General features: G+C 43.1%; 1 protein-coding gene across 2 annotated transcripts in view; it reads right to left on the bottom strand.

The window, feature by feature from the left end:
• Nucleotides 1–16,047, bottom strand: part of LOC133132406 (cysteine-rich motor neuron 1 protein-like) — a 36,154-nt gene extending 20,107 nt beyond the window's left edge. For both annotated transcript variants that reach the window (XM_061247847.1, XM_061247856.1), the window contains exons 1-4: nucleotides 15,299–16,047; nucleotides 11,443–11,604; nucleotides 10,983–11,156; nucleotides 2,104–2,346 (exon numbers count right to left, since the gene is read on the bottom strand). In XM_061247847.1, coding sequence (XP_061103831.1) covers nucleotides 2,104–2,346; nucleotides 10,983–11,156; nucleotides 11,443–11,604; nucleotides 15,299–15,596 — 877 coding nt within the window. In that variant the 5' untranslated portion in view covers nucleotides 15,597–16,047. The remainder of the gene's footprint in view (nucleotides 1–2,103; nucleotides 2,347–10,982; nucleotides 11,157–11,442; nucleotides 11,605–15,298) is intronic.
• Between the last annotated feature and the right edge of the window lie 6,994 nt (nucleotides 16,048–23,041).

Below are 23,041 nucleotides of genomic sequence, written 5' to 3'. Positions count from 1 at the left end.
CATTTTTAAAAGAAATCTTAAGACACACCTTTTTAGCATGGTTTTTCCTAGGTCCATATTTTATTTAATATACAAATATATATTATTATTTGTTTTATTTATTTTTATTATTACTATTACCACTTGTATTATTATTATTATGGTTGTTATTTTATTTCTCTTAGTATGGCTTTTACTTGGTTTCACCCTTGCGCTTACTCTCCCTGATCTACCTTTTATACATATTTTACTTATTTGTACTACTTCTGCTTTTATACATTTTTATTTTATTTGTACTATTTACTCTGTTATTTGTCCAGCCTTGTTTGTCTGCTGTATTTTTACTACTGTAGCCGTTTTCCCACATTTTCATATTTTGTTATCTTGATTTTATTTCTGTCCTTTGGCCTTAAAATACAGAAAACAAACAGGGTGATTGAAAGATAATAATAATTTATGTACAGCACATTGACTTACACCTGCTGTAGGAAATGTGCTTTATAAATACATTTGGATTGGCTGATTGAAAGCCACTTACTTGACTTGACTCACCTACTTGAAGTCTAAACATTTTGCATCAGTCTAATAGCTCTACCTAGATCTAAAATGACATCCCCTCAGCCATTTGTTTCCTAATACTGCTAACATTACATTCTCTATTTCACTCTTGGAATTTATTTCAGTTTATTTCACTCTTGATAATTACTTGATAATTACTACCGGCTGTGACCCTGATGACTTAGCATCAGCGTTGTGTTACCGAAACCTGTATGTATGTACTTATATAAGTTTCCCTGGGTAAATGCCGAAACATAAAATCGATGTATAAAGGTGTGCTTTTCTGATGTAGGCACAGTCATGCGGGGCTAACGGCCAGCTAGGGCAGCACAAAGGGCATCAAGTCAAGGCCCAAAAGAGCAGCAGACACTTGTTATCAAAACAATTTTCCCCTCTCCCCTGCGGCCACTGCCCGGAGCCCACCGCACCCCTCCTCCACCCCGGCCTACCCGCCCAGATTACACTCCCTCTCTCAGACCGGGAAGCATAAAAAGCATTCCCATCGATGAACTGTTGAACCTTTTCCCTTTAGACGTGCGACCAGACAGGAACTCTTTGGCTCTGCACTTCTGTTGAACATATTCATAGCCTAAGCAGTTTTCTGGTCACTGCACTTGTTAAGTCCATTAATTCCGGGACACAGCACACATTTATGAAGGCAGAGGGGCCAGAATGTGAATTTGTTCTGTTGGTAAAACAGTGAATATTTGCTATGACCGCAGAGTAAACATCAGGGCCCACTCGCTTCTCTGTGGAGAGCAACAGGCAGCCTCTGTGGACAATGTCCCTGCTCTGTCTCACAGAGACCAAGAGAAAAGTCTGAACATAGACCCACTCCCACATCTGTACTAATTTAAAAATGGAAAACTAAAAGCGGAGCTAAAGCCCTGTGAGCAAAAAGTGTCACATATTCTAGGCAGATGACTGCCTATTGTAGGCAATTATCATGAACATTACTTTTCAGATCCATTTTTTTTGGAGACAAGCCTCCAATATTCTCTTTGAACCTACTTTGCACAATCAGTGTGGGTCATGACTGACACTATTCAGGAGCAGTCTGCCAATTACCATCTCCCTTCTACTCCCATCATCCTCATGTCCTGAGGGATGATGGTGGATTTCACTGGAAAGCACAACCGGGGAAACACTGCTCTTAAATAAGTCTGCAACCCTTAAATGTCTGTTTGTGGACAGTAAGAAAAACATGCGATGCCTTTAGCAAATTTTCCTATGTAAATGCTTAGCACACAGCACATATCTCCCATAAGACAGTCATGTCTACAAAGATTGAGAGCACCTTGGATGAGCATACGCAGAGCCAGGAAGATGGAAGGCTGTAGAAATGAAGTGCATTGCACAAGGTGGCAACACCCAGGCATGCTTGCTTTCAGGACAATACTCATCAACACTGCACAGTAACATCACACCACTTAATCTGACTGCTCTCATATATCGTAGGTAGGATGCAGCCACAGATTTGTCTGATTCCCTGTCCATTTGCTACGGTATCTCCAACATGTGGACAAGCTACTGGTTTCTTATAACCTGTTAAGCTACGGGAGTTACCTCTTTGGCACTCGTAGATGTCACAGCAGTCTCCAGGGACACCCTCTGCGGCTTTAAGCAGGACCTGCTGCTGTCTGCCAGGGCACTCTGGCTTCTGGCATTTACGGAGGTCACAGGTGCACATGGGTGGCACCTCAGGGCAGCATCCAGCAGGGGGCGTGTAGGGCTTACTCAGGGCCGAGTCCACAGGGCAGTTCAGCGCTGGCAGGCTTGGGCAAGTGATCCCAGCGCACTTTAGCTCCTCTGAAGCAAACAAAGAAAAAGAGACGCACACAGACTATCAGAGCAATATGTCTAAGATGTTGCCACAGACTGAGGTCCAAACATTACATTACATTATTACATTATTGGCATTTGGCAGACGCTCTTATCCAGAGCGACGTACAGTTGATGAGACTAAGCAGGAGACAATCCTCCCCTGGAGCAATGCAGGGTTAAGGGCCTTGCTCAAGGGCCCAACGGCTTTGTGGCTACACCGGGATTAGAACCACCAACCATGCGTGTCCCAGTCCTTTACCTTAACCACTACGCTACAGGCCGCCCAACATTACCCCTACTGTCTGGGAAGGAAAACAGGCGGGGGGGGGGAGGTTGTAAGACTCCTCGTATGCGGTCTTGGTGGAACAGTGCTGCTAATGATGCATATGTTCACAGTACCATACAGTCATTAGATTCCTTTCAGAAAGTGACAGCTTTACAGTGCCCCGTTAGTTTGGGTTTTTCCATCGGATGCTAAGTGGACGAAAGTGGTACTGTAGACATGACAAAGATGGAAGTACTTCCTGTTACAACCCGTGGCTGCATTCTGATCCTCATCTGAGGCATATCCCCCTTCAAAATCCAAACAGTGCTTCAGCGCCATGGGAGATGAAATCCAAACCATGCTGAACACTTCTCTTTCAATGGGCCTTTTTTTAAATCTCACTTAACATACCAAGAATTGTTTTTTTTATTCATTTTCACAAGCCAAGATAATCGTCCTGATACCCTTGTTAGGGGTGCAAGGGGCTAGGAGTGTACTTTGGAAGCCTTTCAGGAAAAGAAAATTGGAGAGCCCCTCTATGCTCTTATTGTACAAGAACAGTAGCTACCTCACGAAGCTTGAATTACAAAATCCTGAACCACTGTTTATTTTGGTTCCCCATGTCACGGTAATGTATACACAGCGGCAAAGGCACTGGGTCCTGCAGAAACACGTCTTGGCCTATAATTGTCATTCAGCAGGTAATATCACAAATATCACTGCTGAAATGGTGGAGGTGCATGCCTGTTTAAGTCAGGGAATCTGGGAGGTGATCTGGAGAGCTCCATCAAAGAGACCATAGTGGAAGACTGATCACATAGCCAAAAATATAATCACACCTTCATCCATTCAGAGCTGAAATCATAAGCTATGGAGGTGAATAAACAAGCCATTGTCCAATAGGCGAAGAAAACAAAATGCATACCACAAAAGGTAGAGGAGCATAGATTAAAATTGTGACATGACTATGGTCAGAAAAGAATGTGAAGTTGCATAACAACGAGGTCTGAAGACCACGTATCCCAGAAGCTAGCCAAATAATGGACTTCCCAGATTCCAGAGGTTCTTCCCTGCAACTTGATTCGAGCAGAGGATGTATCTCATCCCTGACATTTGAGGACCCGTAAACTGAGCCTGAAGAGTTTCTTACCAGATGGAGACTGGCAACGTGGCCAGGAGCAGTGGTCCTTTTTCCCCTGTGCTCTGTCCTCGCACAGCAAAACTAGTGTGAGTAAAAGTATTATTTTTAGCAATTAAACAGTCGGAAGTAGATGACTGAACACACTGGTGCGAGCGGACGCTCGCGTGGCATTTTAATCCTCAGTGAAACTTTCTGTTTGAAGTCTCACTCTTCCTGACCCAGAAAAGTTGAAAATTGAGGTGCGATTTACAGCATGAGAGCAATATTCGATCAAAACATCCGACAGACGAAGCATCAGATGAAGGAGCACTTTTTGATTCTTCCTGCTGAATAAATATGCACAGCCGTGAGCTGTCGGTACAGTACTGTTTACTTTGGGAAACTGCGAGCCCTGAAGGCAAGCACAAAGATTGCATTGATAATCGCTTGCTTTCTGAATAGTGTCACAGACGGGGAAAAACGGTGTTACTGTCGGCAAAAAAGCCGTTCATCAGCTTTTGGCTTAATTCCCTCATTTAAATTGAACAAACATCACCTTGATGCTGTTTTTTCTCCTTAAAAGTGTTACGTAGCTCTCATACCCCATGGAAAACCGATTTGCGTATGGAGAAGCTATTACCTAAATGGGCAAATAACTTGCTTGAATGTTTCCAAGAACGAAGATCTCTGGAGAAGTTGTGCAATGTGTGTGCTTAACATCAATGCCGTTTCATCCCCCTCTGAGCACTGTATTACGATTACTTAGTCTTAGATAATGTTCCAGCAACTTCTTTCCAAATGATTCAGTTTTGTGTGATCTCAGAAAAATACTTTTTATTTGCACTATTGTCAGAGAGTGCAAACACAGTCCATGTCATTTCAATCCTGGGTGGCCAAATTAAGAACATTTACAAAAAGGAGATATGCCTATTTAAAAACCACACAATGTGCAGATAAAGGAGGTAAAACAGATTCCTACAGATGGCATACTTCACTGCTTTTGATTTGTATTTTATCTAGAGACACAAATGCTGCAATTAGCTAGTCAGTGGTCACAGGAGCAATCTCTGCATCACAATCACAATGGCTTCTATTCTCTGGCTCACACTAACCCACACAAACAAAAACACACAAAGGCCCAATTTGGCATGCTTGATCAAGTCAGTCTGCCGAATGCTCTGAATAAATGGTGAAATACTACAGAACGCCTAGCAACCTGAAGGTCCGCAAAAAATTTGCCTGAACACACTACCAATCTCCCTCAGACCACCAGCCAGCAAAGTTTCAGAAACTGGGGATCCTTCAGTCCTGACACACACACAGACACACACCGCTCATGCTCTACCCAGGCACCCACAAATAAAAATACACGCGCGTGCACACACACAGACACACGCACGCACACAACACGTAGCTGAGACCAAGGAGGGATGTAGAAATTGGCTTATTACCACAGAATGGGCTATTATAAACAATACATATTTCTGGCATCTCAGAAGCTCATTCATGAAAGAAAAACACTTCTTTGTAAATGAGTACGTTTTACAGGGGGCACAAGGACTGCAGTCTTCTGCTGGCTAGCCTTGCTCTCGCAGGCAGAGGAGGCTGTGTTGACAGCCTGAGTTTACTCACGGAAAAAGCGCACAATGTGAGTTCTGTTCACTGACTGACTTTGGAAGCAAGTCAGCAGAGAACAAAGCAGTCTTAGTGCAGCTGCCCTCCGTGGTTTTTGGTAAGTCCTCAGGTTTTATATAGTTTGTACGCAAAGGGACAACGGGTCTATTTCTCACGTAAGCAGTTCCATTCTGGACCCATGCCCACTAGTGGCAGGAGTTTAAAAACTCTACGGTTCGCTATGTTCATAGCAAGGCTGTATCACTATGCACAGTCATTGGGTCACAGAAAGGAAATTATAAAAATGTTAATATCAGACATCCTAGCATGCTGGTCATTTCTGTATGGATAGAACAATGGCAAGCAGTAGAGGGATGGTCCCAGTGCAACCAGGTTTTCTCTCGTTCTCTGCTTTGATAAAATATTCAAGGATGAAGAATGCGATATTGGTGGCAGGGCCTTTTTGGCAGTTAGTGTGCACTTTCAGAAGAAACGGGCCTTTCCCCTCATTGTCAGATCTCCAATGAGATTAGGCCAGTGAAAGTGGCTGAAAGAGGCTGGGCTGAAAGGGACTAACAATGTCTCAGACAGAAAAGAAAGGCAGACTTCTTGAGATCATTGTCTGAGCTTGGCACAATGCACCCCCGCAATAGCCTTACTTTTGAGTGCGGGTGTCATTTCTGTATATTTTGTATTTCTTTGTGGGTTTTCAGAGTACACTGAAACCTCAGCGATGAGCTCTAAAATGCGCTGCCTTGGAGACCATCACTTCCTCGTAAATGCTTCCCATAACTTAGCACCTGCAACACTGACTTCTGAAATATGAGGCGTACTGATAGAATAGCAGCACGTAAAGTGAGCCTTGCTCTCTTTCAGTGTCTTTTGACGCACAGTAATAAAACCTGCAAGCATTTCCCTACTGTCAGGTCAGAGGTTCACTGTGCAGAGCATGATACAGCTGCTTTTCCCGAATGGACGTAATACACCAACCCCTGACAAGAGCCTTTAGGGGCACATGTCAAACACTAGTAGAAAGACATGGTATCTTAAAATGTCACCTGGGGTGCCTCAATTTGTTTTTCATTACATCAAATCACATCATTGAATTGAGAATCTGGGTGTGATGGCACTTCCACAAACAATACTTAAACACCAGAAATGGCATGCCTGCCAACTACTGATGGCCTGAGGATATGCCAAACCAGGGGAGCACTGACAGGCCCCAACAGCCCAGAACTAATGAAGCTTTTCAGATGAGGATATTTCAGGAGGGCCAGATTCATGTCGGTACAGCAAGTTTGCAGAGTCACGGCAGACAGTGACCCAGAATAGCCCCATGTTTAGCCATTTCATTCCCAGAGAATGGAGGACTGTGTTGCCCTGTCCGTTCCTCGAGTCCTTTAGAAGAATTATAAATCCTATGGGACACTCACCACCCAGATCCACCCACTCTGTGTACTATAGTAAGAAACTGCTGGCGAAATATGAGGTTCACAGGAACATAATGCTAAATGTGGCCAACATCACTGCTTTTTCAAAAACAAACCATGACTCCCTAAATTTATACATTATTATATTATTAAAACTATATAAACCTCCCTCAGGCAGAGAATAAAATTCAGCAGCAAAAATCACTCCTTAACACATAATAAAGAGCAGTTAAGAAGCAAAAGTAATTTGTTGGCCTTATTTCTAAAATCATCAGGTCCACATTGCATAAAATATGCTTTCGGGACCAGGTCACCAGGTCCATCGTGCATAAATATGTCTTGGTGAAACCTGGATTTCTCATGACCAGATTTACAGAATTACCTTTTGATAAATCATAGTGGTTTTTAAAGTGAAGAATGCAGGGATACTCAAACTGTAACACAAAATACACACCGGAGTCCTATCACCAGGTCCACAGTAATACTTCTAAACGTTATGCTCTCAATGGTCATGCACCTGTGAACTTCACAACACAAAATAAACCTGGATTTCTCATGGCCAGCTCTGCAGAATTACCTTTTTATAGCCATACTGGTCTTTAACCCTTTATTGTCCTCCCCATGAATCAGTGGGAAAATTATGATGTGCTTGACCAAACATTTGAACAGAACATTAAAGGGTGAAATTGAAGAATGTGCATTTCCCATCATATGCCAGTATACTACATTGTATATTTCCAAAAGGCTAGGTACTCATATACTGTACACATGCACACTGACTCTACACAACTATACATCTTTAAGCATAATTCCTATACAAAATATGTCGGCAGAATAAACTAAACCTTCCAAAACAATCCAAGAATTTTGGTATAATAATCAGGTCAACATATTCAAGGATATATATCCCTATATCGTGTTAGGATATTGTATTAGTTGACCACTTTCCATGATGAAAAAAATGTTTTAGAGGACGCTATGTCAAAAAAACCTTGGTTTAGTGGGGTAGACTAAAATTAGATATTCAAATATCTAGAGTACATAGTATGCAAGAACATTGCTTGCAAATTATTATTATTATTTTTTTTTCCAGATTTTTTCCCTTTTTCTCCCAATTTGGTAGCCAATTGTACCTCGTCTGATTCAATTGGAGGTAGTCGTATTAGATGTACCGCCCGTACCCCGTCCCTCGGCGGCCCGAACGAGAGCGACACGCCTTCTTCAAGCCGTCTCCTCTCGTGCCCGTTGCCGTGATTCCGAGGCGCCCGAGGTGCTTATTGTGTGGCGATCTAATAACCCTGCCAAGTCCCTCCCTCTGGAGCAGCGAGCCAATTATTGCTGCCCCACGTGAGCCGGCCAAACTTGGCTTTTGGCAGGACCAAGAATCGAACCCCGGTCCCCGGTGTGCAACTGCAGCAAACTGCAACCGCAAGTCTGCTGCGTCTTAGCCTGTTGCGCCACCGCGGCTCATTGCTTGCATTTTTATTGAAATGATCTTAAATCAGATGGCAGTACAGTGTATTGGTTTAATAACTACACTGCATTTTTGAATAACCACAAGTAACCATAAATTGCATTGATTCCTTTTATGATTTATATTGTGAATATTGTGAATACTGTGACTGCAAAGTAGTAAAGTAGTTTTTTGCAAAACACAGAACAACTTTAAGACAAAACAACTTTATATTGGTTTATAAAAAACATTGAAAAATAGTATGGTTTCTGATTTAGGGTACCAAACTAAATGGAATTGTAATAATTATAGTCAATGTAGGTAAGGGCAGATATTCAGCAGGCAATACAATCCATGCTCCCAAAGCCAACCTCAGCCTCCCACAGCCTTTGTTCAAAACCGAAGGACCAACGGAGCCCTTAGCTTAACTAGAGACATGAATCACATCACAATATTGAGAATCACTTAGCAGGAGCTGCATGTAGGTAGTCCACACCACTGGCATTCATCAAAACCATAAAATCAAGCAGTATTATATAACTGAGCACAGACACTCTGCCTACAGCTATTTCCTGAACATGACACAAACTCAAAGTCACTTCCCAGCATGCAACTTGTTTCTAAGTAGCTGCCTCCCCTGCTCATCGCTGCCTTCTAACACTTGAAGAGCTGAAGTCAATGTCTCCTGCATTTGAAATAGAATTCAGTGCACACTTTCCCCACACTGCATGGTCCTTGGCTAAAGGAGAGGATCACCTTGAATTCAGTGTCTCTCTTGCAAGCTTCTTAAACAAAAAACAAAGAAAACTCGCAGGATTATTTAATGCAAAATGACGCAACTTAAGTCAGACATACAAATCAAAAACCAAGGTCAAACCACCACGAGTGTCTACGTTAAAACAGACAGCTTAAAGTTTTTGAGGTCCACAAGGACTCATTTCATTTTCAGCTGGGAATGAAGAAACAGTCCAGCGCCAGCGGAGCTAAAAACAGGACACTGATGGCACACAAGCATCTATTACAGGCACAGGACGTGTTTGCGGAGAGCTAATTCCCTGTTTGTTTTCTCCACAGGATTTAGATAAAATTTGGAGAGTTCACACACCGCTGCGTGGGATGCTTCCTGGCCCACTACACTCCGACGCTCCCTGTGAACTCAAACCGATGTGATCTAGGATGCCCCCTTCCCTTCAGCCGAACGGCGATAACGAACGGTCAGCTCCAACTCTGAAGAGACACCCAGGCCAACAAGTTAATCGCCACCAGATGTGTGTGCTTAACAGGCCTCAGTCATGTGGGTAAAAACCAAAGAGAAATTCTGTTTACTGTTCTTTCCAGTGGTGCGAGCCCTCGGTGTCATCGTCTTCACACAGCAGCTGGAAAGCGAGGTGTTGTGACACCAAATGTGGAGCAAACATACTCTTTTCCTAGTGACACTTCAATGCAAATGACACACGATCTGAAGAATATGCGCTGTTTTCTATTGAGGGGGATTCTTCAAACAAAAATACTGGTCCAGGTACTATGCACTGCAGCAACGGCAACGGTCATATTATTTTTCATAGTTTACAGCTGCTCCCTGGTGTGCTACTGGCTGCATTATATAGGAAATGGTAATATGAATACAGTATGAACTCATGAACATTTGTATATATATATATATATATATATATATATATATCAAGAAGAGGATGAGGTTACATAATTATTCATTTTACATGAATATGTTTAAAAAATCCCCTGAGATTTTTCAAGCCTTATTTCTGAATGAATGGTTTCTTTCAATATTCTGAATTGGACGTATGTGTCTCAGGTGTTCTGCAAAGGGTGAAATAAAATCCTCTTCCCGGCCCAAGTTATACATTAGAAGTGCCAGTCAAAAGAAAGTAAGAAGTGTACGCCAGACAGGCCACCATCTACCTCACTGAGAAAGCCTCTTCTCAAGGGGCTCCTTCACCCCCCACACCTTCCCATATTCCCTTTCATTCAGAACCTGCCTGCTATACACCATGAGAAAAGTTTGAGACTTGCTGCTAAAGAATCCAGCATGATGCTATGAAATGTCCTCTTTCTACATATGTGCAGTGCAGCACAGATTAGACTCCCATTACACTTTTCTTCTTACAGTATGCTTCTGTAGTTTTTTTTCTTCCCTCCAATGGATGTTTTCCCATGTCTGATTACACAGAGAACAATGTGCTGCAGAGTTATCAGTGCTCTCCTTGCCTTCCCCCCTAGCCCAGCGGCTTGCCAAATTTACACATGTCCTCACTGGGCCCCTGCTGCCACTTTCAAAATGTTTTTTTGTCTGAATTCAGTTTAACTATATTCAACAAGAAAAACTGTTGTCATCCAAGGCGAAAGGAAAGCATAAGTGACATAAGGACAGACCCAAGGAAGGCTCCAGCACCAGCTACCTTCTCACATCTGAGTTAAGACAATCAGGTAGCAGTGCTGTCAGCCTGAGAATGGCAAATGTGCTGTATTGTAAATAGGCCACAAAATCCTCAAACAAACTCTGAACTCTCCAGGAACTCTCCCAGAGGAAACAAATCCACCCAAGTTTGTCACAATCTGCATTGCACTGGAAACACTTAGAACTCAACAAAGCGAAGTAGAAAACAAATCTGTTCCACACTGAGGGTTGCCTGTCACATTATATCTTATGAGTAAATTAGTATTTCTGTGTGCAACAATGTCAATTCCAAAACGTAGAGAGGGCTTAACTGTAGGACTTACCTGCGGCAGCCTGGCACTGGTAGCGGTTGATGTAGGTGAAGTGATGGCTGCAGCTCTGGGACTCGCACACACAGCCCTCGGCCGTCAGGTTGCACCCAGAGAACATGCAGGCAGGGTTGGAGGGGCCCACAAACTTGTGCCTCTCCCTGTGTTCCCTGTTGTGGTGCCCGTTCTCTGTGAGGAAGAAGGAGGAAAAGACCAATGGAAGTTTGTGAGCGGTGATGGTGTGTTGCTTCAGAGCATCACTCAGCCTTGGTCACTAGTGCATCCTCCCACCCAATGCCTTCCCATGATGCTCCTTGACCACTGTGACAATGGTATCACATTCCTGCCACTTCAGTGCACTAGCGTGGGGCTGATAGTGTGCAATAGAACAAATTACTTACAAAGTTTTCTGAGCCACTGATTTCATCAGTGAACAAAATCTTTGATGAGTCAGGAGATAAAGAGGGGCCCTCACCTGTCCTGGTGGCTCTCATGCAGGCCTCCATGTTGGGGTAGGTGAAGGTGCTGATGCAGGCTCTGCGTGTGTCGCAGAAGCACTGCCCACCCGACCTGCTGCATCCGCTCAGAAGGGGGCATCGTTCATCCTCCACTCCTGCTTCGGGACTGTCTGGAAAAACTGCAGAAGGGAGAGGCAACACCATCAACGCAAACCAAGCCAGAGTAGCGACATCACTCCCAGGGCTCCCGTCAAGCAAGACGGCCACCACTAATCAAGCTGGCTTTGTCTCTGCTGAACCGTCTTTTTATTCGCTTTGGTTCCGCAGCCCAGGGGGGCTCTCGGCGTCCTTGCCGGCGGTGGTAGCGATTACTCCGCTATGTGCCACCGCGTCTGTGCCACCGCCCCCCCCCCCCCCCCCCCCCCCCCCCCCCCCAAAAAAATCCCTCTTCTCAAAGGGGATGTGCGTGAGACAAACGGGCAGTTTCAACGACAAACAAAGAGGTCGGGTCAGCTGCTTCTGGTGTGGCGTGCGCTGAATAGCCAATCGGCCCTCTTGGGATTAAGAGACTGTGATCGGCAGAAGAATGCAGGGCCCCGCCGGGCGACCATGTGGCAGGGCCTCTCTGTGCATGCGTGTGAATAAACAGGCCCGCCGAGAGCGTGACGCTTCCCCTCCTAAGGGGTGAGGAGGTGATTGCAGGAAGCTTATCAAAATAGACCAGGAGGCCAGGGCACTTTCTGACTCAAACCGTGAGGGGCACAAGATAACATCCTCTGTTTAACATAGGAGCAGCAGACAATGACATCATGAACAATGCACGTATTTGTGTAAGAAGGACAAAAGTGTTCATCACGCTGCCTGCATTGCCTCTTATACCTCAGTGTTAATCTCTCACCTGCACAAGGAACAGTCGTACTCAAATGAGAAATAAAACCAACGCCACTGAATGCTTGAATCTGACTCTGAGGCTGAATCTCCCCTGTGCCTCCTGTCATCCTTTAGAGTCTGTGAGCTGGATGACACTCCTTTGAAACAGGCACACTGGCACAGCAATAAAGGGATTTATTCAACAGACTGAATCATTAAAGTTGGGTGCTGACTGCGCCGCTCATGCAGCAAACCCCTCACTGAGGTGCAAATTGTGAGACTTGGCCTGGCATGAAGGGATTCAGACAGACGCTCAGCCTCAGAGCACCTTTCACTTCAGGCCACGAGGAAGGAAAAAAAACCCTGGGTAGCAGGGTAATCTCATTTGTGGGCCACTTACCCAGGGGTAGCTGAGAGCTAATGTTAATGCAGCCCAGTCCGTGGGGGGTGAGGGGTGGGAGGGTATTAACTTGTTTGGCCTTGTAATTCCATTTTGCGGAAACCTCCTGCTATCACATAGCATGGTGGTTCTGGACAAGCTGCAAATCTCACGGGTCGACTGGCAACACAGGCAAGCTTTTCAAGTGCAGGTCTTGTGCTCCAGCAAACTCTCTCACTTATTTCCTGTCACCTTAATATGATCTGCACCTCCACATTTTCTCCATCTGAAAATGTACTTTTATGTTGTGCTGAGAAGTGGGTGTCTGTGGGGCACTGAAGTGGGAAATCTGGCCCGGCAGTCAGGGGTAGGTGCCAAAAATGAGGGGGTCTTGGGGTCAGGTTTATAGTGAGTTGATTATTAGATTAAACAACCGGAGGGGAAATACAATCAGCAGGCGAGCCTGTGGTCCTGATGGCTGGCACTTGCACTGCGGGGTCTCAGAAGTCCCCTCTTAGTCATGGAGACTGCTTGTCTTGGCATCCAGAGTGGTGATGAGGCAGCTGACCTCTGCGGCCCCTTGCTGATAGTGAGCTAAAAAGGAAGTCTTTGAAACATGAGTTTGATAGTGACTGTGTACAGGGTAGGGGTCGCAAGGGGAGAGAGTGGTAGAGGTATTGTCCTCTCATAGCAGTTCTGGACAAACACCACCTTTGGCTAGTTGCTACATGCACCAGTGGAGGTGGATGCTGGAAAGAGGAAGAGGGGACATTTTGAACCGCAATATATTTTTTAACCACCCTTCCCTCAAAGCAAAAGCAGATGCTTGTGTGAATACAGTAGCATTGCAGCTGATAGACCTGAGTATCCACAGCAAGTCCACTGAGATATGAGCCGCTACCCACCTGCCCCTGATAACCGCACAGGAAGTTCCACATCGAGCCCACCCTGAATGCAAGAATCAAGCCTCGAAAACGGGGAACAGAAACGGAAACGTTCATCCCAAACTCATGATTGCAACCTTAATCACTTTAAGGTGCTACTTAAAAGCTTTCATAGGAAATCCCAGATCAGGTAGCGTCTTTCTCCCATTTCAAATCATGCCGATGCGTTGATTTACCCCTAAGACGGCCTTACAGGCAAGCGTGTGCGATGGATGCCTGCAGCGACAGATCTGGAGCCATGGCATAATCATCTTGAGAGCCTATTAAATTTTAAGCAAATTTAATGCTGCTAATTTGGGGAGGGGTAGTGAATGGGAGAAGGGATTAGCATTCCTCTGCTGACTTTGTAAATAAAGCTCAATCAGAGCACTGCCCCAGGGCTGAATCGGAGCCAGTGTTGTGGGGTATAAGAGACCCCACATGATGACGCAGGCAGGGCAGAGTAATTTAGAGCCGGCTCTTCGAGAGACTGTTTTCTCTCACCTTCTTTAACTTCAGTCCCCTGCAATTGACTTGTTTAGAGCTGGAGAAAACACAGGTGAGGGTTGGCGTGTGAAAGGATAAAAGCCCAACATCACATACTAGAAGGCAAAGTCCGCTAAGCTTCTGGGTGGCTTTGACAACATACAACACAAGTAATTATCCTACAAATGTCTGCACAACTTCAATATGAAAATACAGACTACCAACACAAACTATTCTGAGCACTACGTTGGCTTACATGCTTGTGGTTCATGTGTTATTATGCTGGTGGGAAGGATGAGGACTGCAAAATGCTTGTTCTTAGTAGGGTCACTATTGTAAATTCTAGAACAACACTATCTAACCATAAAGATCTGACCTACTGGCATGTCTTTTGCAATGCTGGGGATTATACTATCCAGGGGACCAGACGAAAAAAGGATCTGGTTGCGCAACCACATTATGGCAAAGCATTATTCAACAAACAGCCAATTTGTTACCATACCTAATTCAGACCATGTTATGCAATGCTATGTCTTGGACTATAATAAATGTACCAGCAAAAGTTAATTAATCACTACTTTTAAAACACATTTCTAAATGAGAGTTGTTGGGGTTATTTCTGCTAAAAACTGATTTGCCAAATTGACTAGGAGTTTAGACACATGTCCTGCTTTTGAAATTAAAGCTTAACAACAGTAATGCTGACTTGGGGCATGTTGCCAGTGCTCTTGTTACCCTTACCAACTGAAAAGAGCAGAGGGGAAAGAGGGATAGAGAAAACTCCTCACTGACAAGATGTTCTCCTTTGACAGTTAAGAGCTACTCTTTCGTGGAACTCTGATCTGACTAGCCTATTGCCGATGTAAAACCCGGGGGGTTGATTTAATCACGAAGGGGGCGGCTGGCACACTATGAAGCCAAATTACTCAATACCACTTCAGGGAATTAGGCGTACGTTTGCGCTCCTTTTCCCATGGTTTTCATGCAGTGCTAACACTACACACTTTTGAGCCTCATTCATAGAGATCCGTTTCTTAAGGAAAGATAAATCAGAATGAATGTAATCTACTACGTTACATTCACAATTCATATTTGTATTAATTCATTACAGAACAAATGCTGATATATCTAGATGTAATCAACCACATTGTAACACAGTCCAAGTCACATCATATCAGGTTCTACATGCTCTTGTGTATAGGCTACGGCACCAACCTTTGCAGATTCCCACTTCAGGCAGAGTTACAGCTGTCGTACTATTGACAGCCGCGCAGGTCAGCCCCAAGCCACAGTAGCCTAAGGTCCAGTCTGGTCCGCCACAAGGCTCCCATTCCAGCCGACTACAGTGGTCGCAGCATCCGCATGGGTCTCGTGCCAGCGTCCGGCCGTCTTCGCAGGTATGCGGGGGCTTCTGAAGACACGTCCGGAGTTCACATGGCGCACATTCGTAAGCCACTAGCGCACGCACTAAAATGGAAAAATTCAAAACCGCGACCAAATACTTGTTGTACATACTCAAACGTCAGTCAGGTTTTCAGGTCTGAAATGCTTATTTAGTTGTCTTAAAACAAAATATACATATATGTTTTCCTCTCCAAGCAAGTTCCGCATTCGATTCTTGATTAGTAAGACGTTACTCCAAAGTTGCACAAGTCTTTTAAATAAGTGTATCGTCGATGATTGAAGCAATCAGTCCCGACTTGGTATCACATGAGGGAATCCTGATTTGAAGTTGCGTCTATTTATGTTAATTAATATAACCTATTCTAAATGTCAGATCTTAAATGTATTTAGTCTCTGTATTACTGCGCACTAGTAACCAAACGAAAAGGACAACCGTTTTCTGTATTATTGAAAAGTGAGCGGTTCCTCTGCGATACTCAAAAGAACCTAAATAATAAAGTAAGCCAATTTAGCGGGACATCAGCAGTCCATGGACTATCTTGCGTTGATGAGAATGAGGAGCTAACGACTCTTTCCAAAGGCACAGGGATGCAATCTGAAACCCAAACTGACATTACTGTGATGGAGAAATTAGCGGCGCCCCTTCCCCCTGACTGACATGGGCGCCGTCCATTCACAAGTAGAACGTAGAGGGCGTTGTCCAGGCTAGCTGCAATTCCTTAAAAAAACTCACAGAACTATTTCAGTAGTAGACGAAACAGCCGATCAGTAGAAGTGTCCTCCCAAACCACGCATTTCAATTCTGATATTTGTCTAATTGATCCTTTATTTAGTATATTTCTATCTATCGGGAAAATTAGATTGCTCGATAAAATAAAAAAGTGAAGATGTTCTCATTTTTTAATACGGATTGTAGGCTACGACTATCTGATTATCTGCATGTTTTAGCATTGTTAGTTGTGGATAAAACACGGACTATCCATTGGGAAGTGTATGACTTGGCTGGTAAAAATGGATGGGATATTTATTTTGTGCATATCATTTGCTGTCTGAACATGAATGCATTAACGTACAACTTAAAATCTGAATTTTAGTTTTAACTTCACTCAATGGTTTAAGCATTCTTAATAACTAGTCTTTAATAACTATCAAATAAATTAACCTTGCATAATTTATTTGTGATCTCATTTATGATTTATCACACTTTTAGCAGATCACAGGCATACTGTGGGTCGTGTACAGGTGTTGATATTTCAACTTTAGCTGGGAACCATGGTCAAAAGCCCAGAGAGATAATCCCTAAGGATAGTTCTCTTTCTGGGGTTTATTTAAAATGTAGTGCATTTTTGTTGGCCTTTGTAAAGGTATGACAAACAAAACTGTCTAGGCGCTAGACACCTTTATGTGTGAAACCTTTCCAGTACGAAGGTTCTGATGATCTGCCAGCTTTACAATGGAAAGTATAGGGCTCAGGGTTTGTGGTCCAGAACAAGAAAACTTACACTTCAGGTAACTCCTAAGCAGCTTGTGTGGTGATAGTGCTGACATGTTAATTCTATAGCATTGATTCACAATTATAAAAATAAATATCAGTTTTTATATTGTCTGGCCTTGTGTGGATCATACCATTTTCTTTGGGGAATAATTGTGTAATATATACTCCAAGCTCCGGAATATACTCATATGTGAATAATAATTTTTTTTTTTTTTTTTGGCGATTAGCCACCTGAATGAAGATCTATAAATGCCTCAATATTCTTCATCATCTGGGGAACGTGCACTAATAAAACTGAAATAATATGCAGAAAACCTGGAGAATGAAATAACTTTAATTATGTATAGTTTGAGTGAATAAGAAAATGTGCACAGGAAGTGTCATTAGCACCTCATGGCAATTCAGCTAATGCAATTTAAAATAAGTGCAAACACATACTACATGGCAGAAGAACATACTAATTCTTGGAGCACCTAATAAGCAAGCCAAAGGGTGCACAATAACAATGAGACAAAGAGTGAGCTCCAATGTCCATTGATCTTCATTAAGTCTTCCACCCACCTTCAATGGACATTTTACACAAAACCAGAAAGGTATATCTGGGACTTGTAGGATTTTGTCTGGCAATCAAGGAGATTCCAAAAGCGCACAGTGAATTTGCCAGTAATTGAACATTAATTTACAGTCATACTGGCATTACATTGGAAGTGGCGAGTTGGAGTGTCAACTCTTGCTTGAGATGAGGATATGGAGGAGATGAACACGGTGATCGTAAAAATGTGATTGACGCTCTCTACAGCGCCATGTACATGTCATGTCACAGAGGAATGCAGCAGAGCTGGTTTATAAATTGTTCACGTGGTCACAGGAAATCGCAAAAAGGGAGGACCTGTTCTATTTCTCCATGTGTAAGCCTCTTGTCTTACTCACCGGTCTGAATGGTCAGAGGGATCCATGGTTAGCAGCATGGCGGTTAAGCTTTGGCCAGCATGCAAAGCTCAGACAGATTCAGCGCCAAAGTGCTAAATTAATAAGTCCCGAGCTCCACTATTATGCACACAGTGTGCTTTGGTTTCAGTTGTCTCAGGTTTCCTTTTGTTTGTTTTTGTTTATATTTCAATGGCAAAAAAAATTATAAAAAAATAAGATCTGTTAACACAATATTTTGTACTTGGTTTTGTAGTTTGAATGAGGGAAGGGTTTGCTTTGGCACATGGTGTGCTTTGGCTTCAGTCATCTCAGGTTTCTTAATGTTTGTTTTCGTTTATATTTCAATGGCAAAAAAATAAAAAATAAGATCTGTTAACACATTATTTTGTATTTGGTTTTGTAGTTTGAATGAGGGAAGGGTTTTTAAAATGTCTTTCAAGGTAATGTAATTCTAATAACACATTCAAGTCCATGAATAAAACTTCAGCTTCATGGCTTGTCATTTTTCTCACACTAATAACATTTTTCTTATCCGTACACATATTTGGCAAAAATACACTTATCATGCATTTCCAGCTTTTTGCTTTTGTTAAAGTACTTTGGAGTACACGGAGGTGATTGGAAGGTAAGAGGAGTGATGCTATGTTCCAATAACAAAGGCACTTGTCATTAACTTTCCAGTGCAAGCTCATTGTTAATGACTGAATCATTTGCTTCTATTCATAAACTGCAGCTGTTTCAGTTATGTAAGGGTTCCTTTTCTCCCTTCTATTACTAATGGTGCATGCTCATTTGTTCAGTGTTAATGGATTCCAAGATTCTGTCATTCCCTTTTAATCAGCTCATCATGAGCATATCTCTGAGTGTCTGAACCGTTTGCACAGGATGTGGAAATATTGACTTGTGTGTGTGTGCGGGGGCTGGTTAATCTGTTCAGGCACATGCTTACAGATTTGGGCAGATGTGGCATGGGCTCAGATGCAGCACATGGTGGGGGTGGCGGGGTGTGGTCTGAGGGGCAAGGAGAGGAAGGTCGAGGACCTCCTGCGGGTCAAGCTGGAGCAATGGGTGTGGGAGATCTAGGAAGAGATGGGGGCCTTGTGAGGCCCTCCTCACTCAAAGCCAGTGTGAAAGAAGTGGCCTGGGAGGAGACTGAGGGTCAAAGATGGCTGCTAAGGGCCTAGAGAAGCAAGAACTCGCTGCAGCTGCACTTCCGTGCATTACAAAATGATAGCTATACTACAATGAAATGGTTATTATCCGGTTATATAACATATAATAATGACATAACATACTCTTTGTTTTCAGATGCTGTGATTTATCTGAAAATGGCCTGAGATCATGGACAGACAGCTCTGTTGCAGACTTTGGCTCCAAGTCATTTCACAATCCTCAATCCAGTGGAGAGATATAGTTCTAGCATCAGCCTTTAGTTTAGTGCTACTGTTTTTTTCATAGGATGGAATACAAAACATCCACCCACCATGCAAACACTAACATGGATATAGGAAAATATTATATATCAGAGCCTCAATTAAAAAGTGAATGGATGAGTTTTTACTACTATAGTCCAGTGGTAAAAGCCTAATGTAAAAAATGTTTATATATTATATACAACAAAATGAATGCACTTACTAATTGTAAAACCTTAACAGGTTAAAGGTCTGTGTTGACGTAAGTTTTACATTCCCATTTTAATCATAGACCGCAGTAAAATATTTAAATGTATGTATGATTTAAATGTATTAATACTACATATTAGGAACTACCTTCAATGCAGTCATTCTGCTGCTTCATTGTGTATATTGAACTTGACTGTTCCATATTTTTGCATCTTGGTTCTGTTAAAGAGATGGACTCTTCTGCACTGAAATTTATTGTATGATATGATGTTATCTTATATCTTTTGCTGCTCCTTGCGCCTTTCGATGAACTGCACTGCATTTATGTGAAGAATAAAAACAAAAAATGCAATGCATATAAATATGAATAAACAATGAACACATAGATGTATGTTATCTTGCAGATTTAAATGGTGCTCTACTGTCCGCATCTCTCCTCACTCCATTTTTGATCAGTTTAGTTGGCCGTGTTTTTCTGTTCATTCCTCGCTGAAAGCATTCGGCTTGACCACCAACAAACACCGCACCCAGTTTTCTAGCACTGTCTGAGGATCTAATGAATGTCACTGACCATGACACCTGGTTGTCTGGAAATGGCTCATGACCACATCCCCGCAACAGCTGCTGTCGTTCGGTGGGGCCGGGGGCTCATGTCCGGCAGCCACGCCTGGGCAGGGGAAGTCGGGGGCAGGTCCAGCGGGGACCTGGGGGGGCAGGTCCAGCGGGGACCTGGGTGTAGCCAGTAGATAGTCTGCCAACAGGAAGGGAAAGCTCATCCCGACCACCGGCTTTAGACATCTCTGCTGTGGCTTTGGCTCTCAGATTTAATACAAGGAGGGTCCGAATATCGCTTGAATGCTAGTCTGGAGTCCTGCAGTGCCCAGCCTATTCTATCGTTTACAGAATCTATCCTTATTTCGTATACAGGCAATACACTGATTGCGTAAACAGTTAAGCATTCAGTGGCAACAATGAACCCTTGTGCTTTCAACCAAGGACAGTGAATGTGATGAGCATTCAACATATTGACTTAAAGATTAATCTACTGTAAAGCGTAAATTAATTTAATGAAATATGACTTGGCATACTGCATCAAAAAAGTGCCTTTAGTGTCTTCGTTTAGTGCCTTATAACAGTTTGATAGCAGAAATAATAAATAAAACTTTCAATGAATGTTTTCAGTCATTTTTCCCTTAGTCACTCATCTTATATACTGTAACTCAAAAGGAGCTCATTCATGTACAAAACACAACTCCCACTCCATCTGCAACATCTGTGGTGTAAGGCAGGTTCCAACACAAACATCGGGTGCAACTAGGAACCAGTCCACAGAAAGCATAATGAACTCTCTTCAGAAAGTCGTGCTGTCTATCTCTCTCTCACTGAGTTTTCTAACTCAGACCAACTATCGGTCACCCACAGTTCTCCAGCCAGCTACAGTTCTTGGGTTCAATTGACTTGTAATAATCCAATTCAGAGTCACAGAGTCATGATCAGCTTTTAACCATGGCCAGTTGGACCCACTCACAGGCAGCTCATCTTTCCTTATCATTAAAATGGTTTGCTTTGGCTGGGCTGAAGGATGCCAATTTAGGGAAATTGTGTTTCTTCTCTCTCCATGTAGTTTGGGAAACTAATCAGATTCGGCATGAAAGGCACAAGGTGCAAAAACAAAAACCAGTTGCAGTGAACTACCATATTGATTGAGTGAAGAATTCCACAATTTGTGATAATTAGACTGTTTTTGGGGATGGGGTTGGCAGAATCCACATGAACACATCGCAGTTATGGCATCCATTATGATCCTGGTCTCCGTTTCCGTTAATATGTCTTTTCCTCTTGTACTGTATTTCTGCAAAACAAAATGTGCACAGTGAACAGCTCTGCAAAGGGTACATTACGTTTTCCTTTAGTGCTCTTAAACAGGGATCTGCAGAAGTGTGATGCAGTTTGTGAAGGGTTAAAGAAGGTGCTACAGGGCAGGAGTGAGAATGTGAGGGTGGGGCCCTGCACATTTCCTCCTGCTGAATGAGCGCAGTGTGCAAGGTGGGCCGTCAGGGCTAACGGAAAAAGAGAGAGCTGGAAATCCTGTTAAATCCGCTAAACTGTGCTGCCAGGTCCATCAACTGTAGCACGAGCATGAACACAGTTTCAGCAGGCGCTGTACGGTTACCTTTTGCCCCGGTTACTCTCCAGAATTATCTCTTTGCCCTCCTTGCAATGTGGCTGTGCCTCTCACTTCATTGGCTCAGGTGGTAAGAGCAGTTGTCTGGCAGTCGGACGGTTTCCGGTTCAATCCCGCCCTGGGTGTGTCGAAGTATCCCTGAGCAAGACACCTAACCCCCAAATGCTCCTGATGAGCTGGTTGGTGCCTTGCATGGCAGTCAATCGCCGCTGGAGTATGTTTGAATGAGTTGGATAACAGCACTTTGGATAAAGGCACTATATAAATGCCAACCATTTACCAGATGGTTTTGGGATTGTTTTCATGGCTACAAGAGCAATGCACTGTGACTGTTGGAAGGGACGTCTTCAGTTTGAAAGGACTGAGTCCACGGGTCTAATAAAAAACCACACAAGCATCTTGCAGCTGGTTCTAAGCTAAATAAAACAAGCTTGATGCATTGCCCATAATAAACATAGTGAACATTAGGGAATCTTTCTCATGCCCTCAATGCTTGTTTAAAGGGAAAAACGTGTGCTAAAACTGCTACATGAATGAAAGCAACCTTTCTAACAGTTTTATGTGCGTTGTCTTCAATAGCAAAAAGCATAAAGACTCAGCAAAGCTAAGTATGAATACAAGCATTACTACCATGTGTGTTGGCCCACTTTAAGTGTAGCCTTTTACTTTATTTCTAAGAATAAAATTCTACAACAGAAGCCTAATAAGAAATAAAGTCTTGCCTCGAATACAAGCCTGTCCCAAATAAAGGCCTGTGCTTTGTGCAGCCTAAGTAAATAAAAGACCCCGGACACAATTTGAGGATTTACGGTATATACATACCTATATGCATACCATGCCTATATGCATACCAAGTTCCCACATAGAACTAGGGCTCTCAGCCGTCAGTTGCATATCATTCTATGCATATATTAAACATAAATATTTAACATTTGAGCATACCTCCCTAGCGCAACAATACAGAGTTGTTTAAAATAGCATAAAATAATGTTGTGAATACATTTAAATGGCGTATACAAACCATATTCCTGAGTCAGGATCAGTTAGAGAGGACCCATTTTCAAGACCCATGAAAAGGCAATGGATGTCAGAGGCACTTGGTCCATATTTCTTCTACAGTCTATGAGTTTGACACGATGCAACACTTCAACACTTCTACAGTGGATCAGGAGCAAGGGTACTGGATCCAGGTCATGGAACACTAGAGGCCTACATTATTTCACTGCAGAGGTCTACTCTACAATAAACCCACACCACTCTAAACCTAAACTATATCAATTGGTATTTCAAATAAGATAGGTCACAATGTTAGAGAAATCTTG

This window comes from Conger conger, chromosome 1 (genome assembly GCF_963514075.1).
Source record: "Conger conger chromosome 1, fConCon1.1, whole genome shotgun sequence".
Classification (NCBI taxonomy): domain Eukaryota; kingdom Metazoa; phylum Chordata; class Actinopteri; order Anguilliformes; family Congridae; genus Conger; species Conger conger.
The sequence above is the reverse complement of the archived record's forward strand: the minus strand, read 5'-3'. Positions and strand labels throughout refer to the sequence as shown.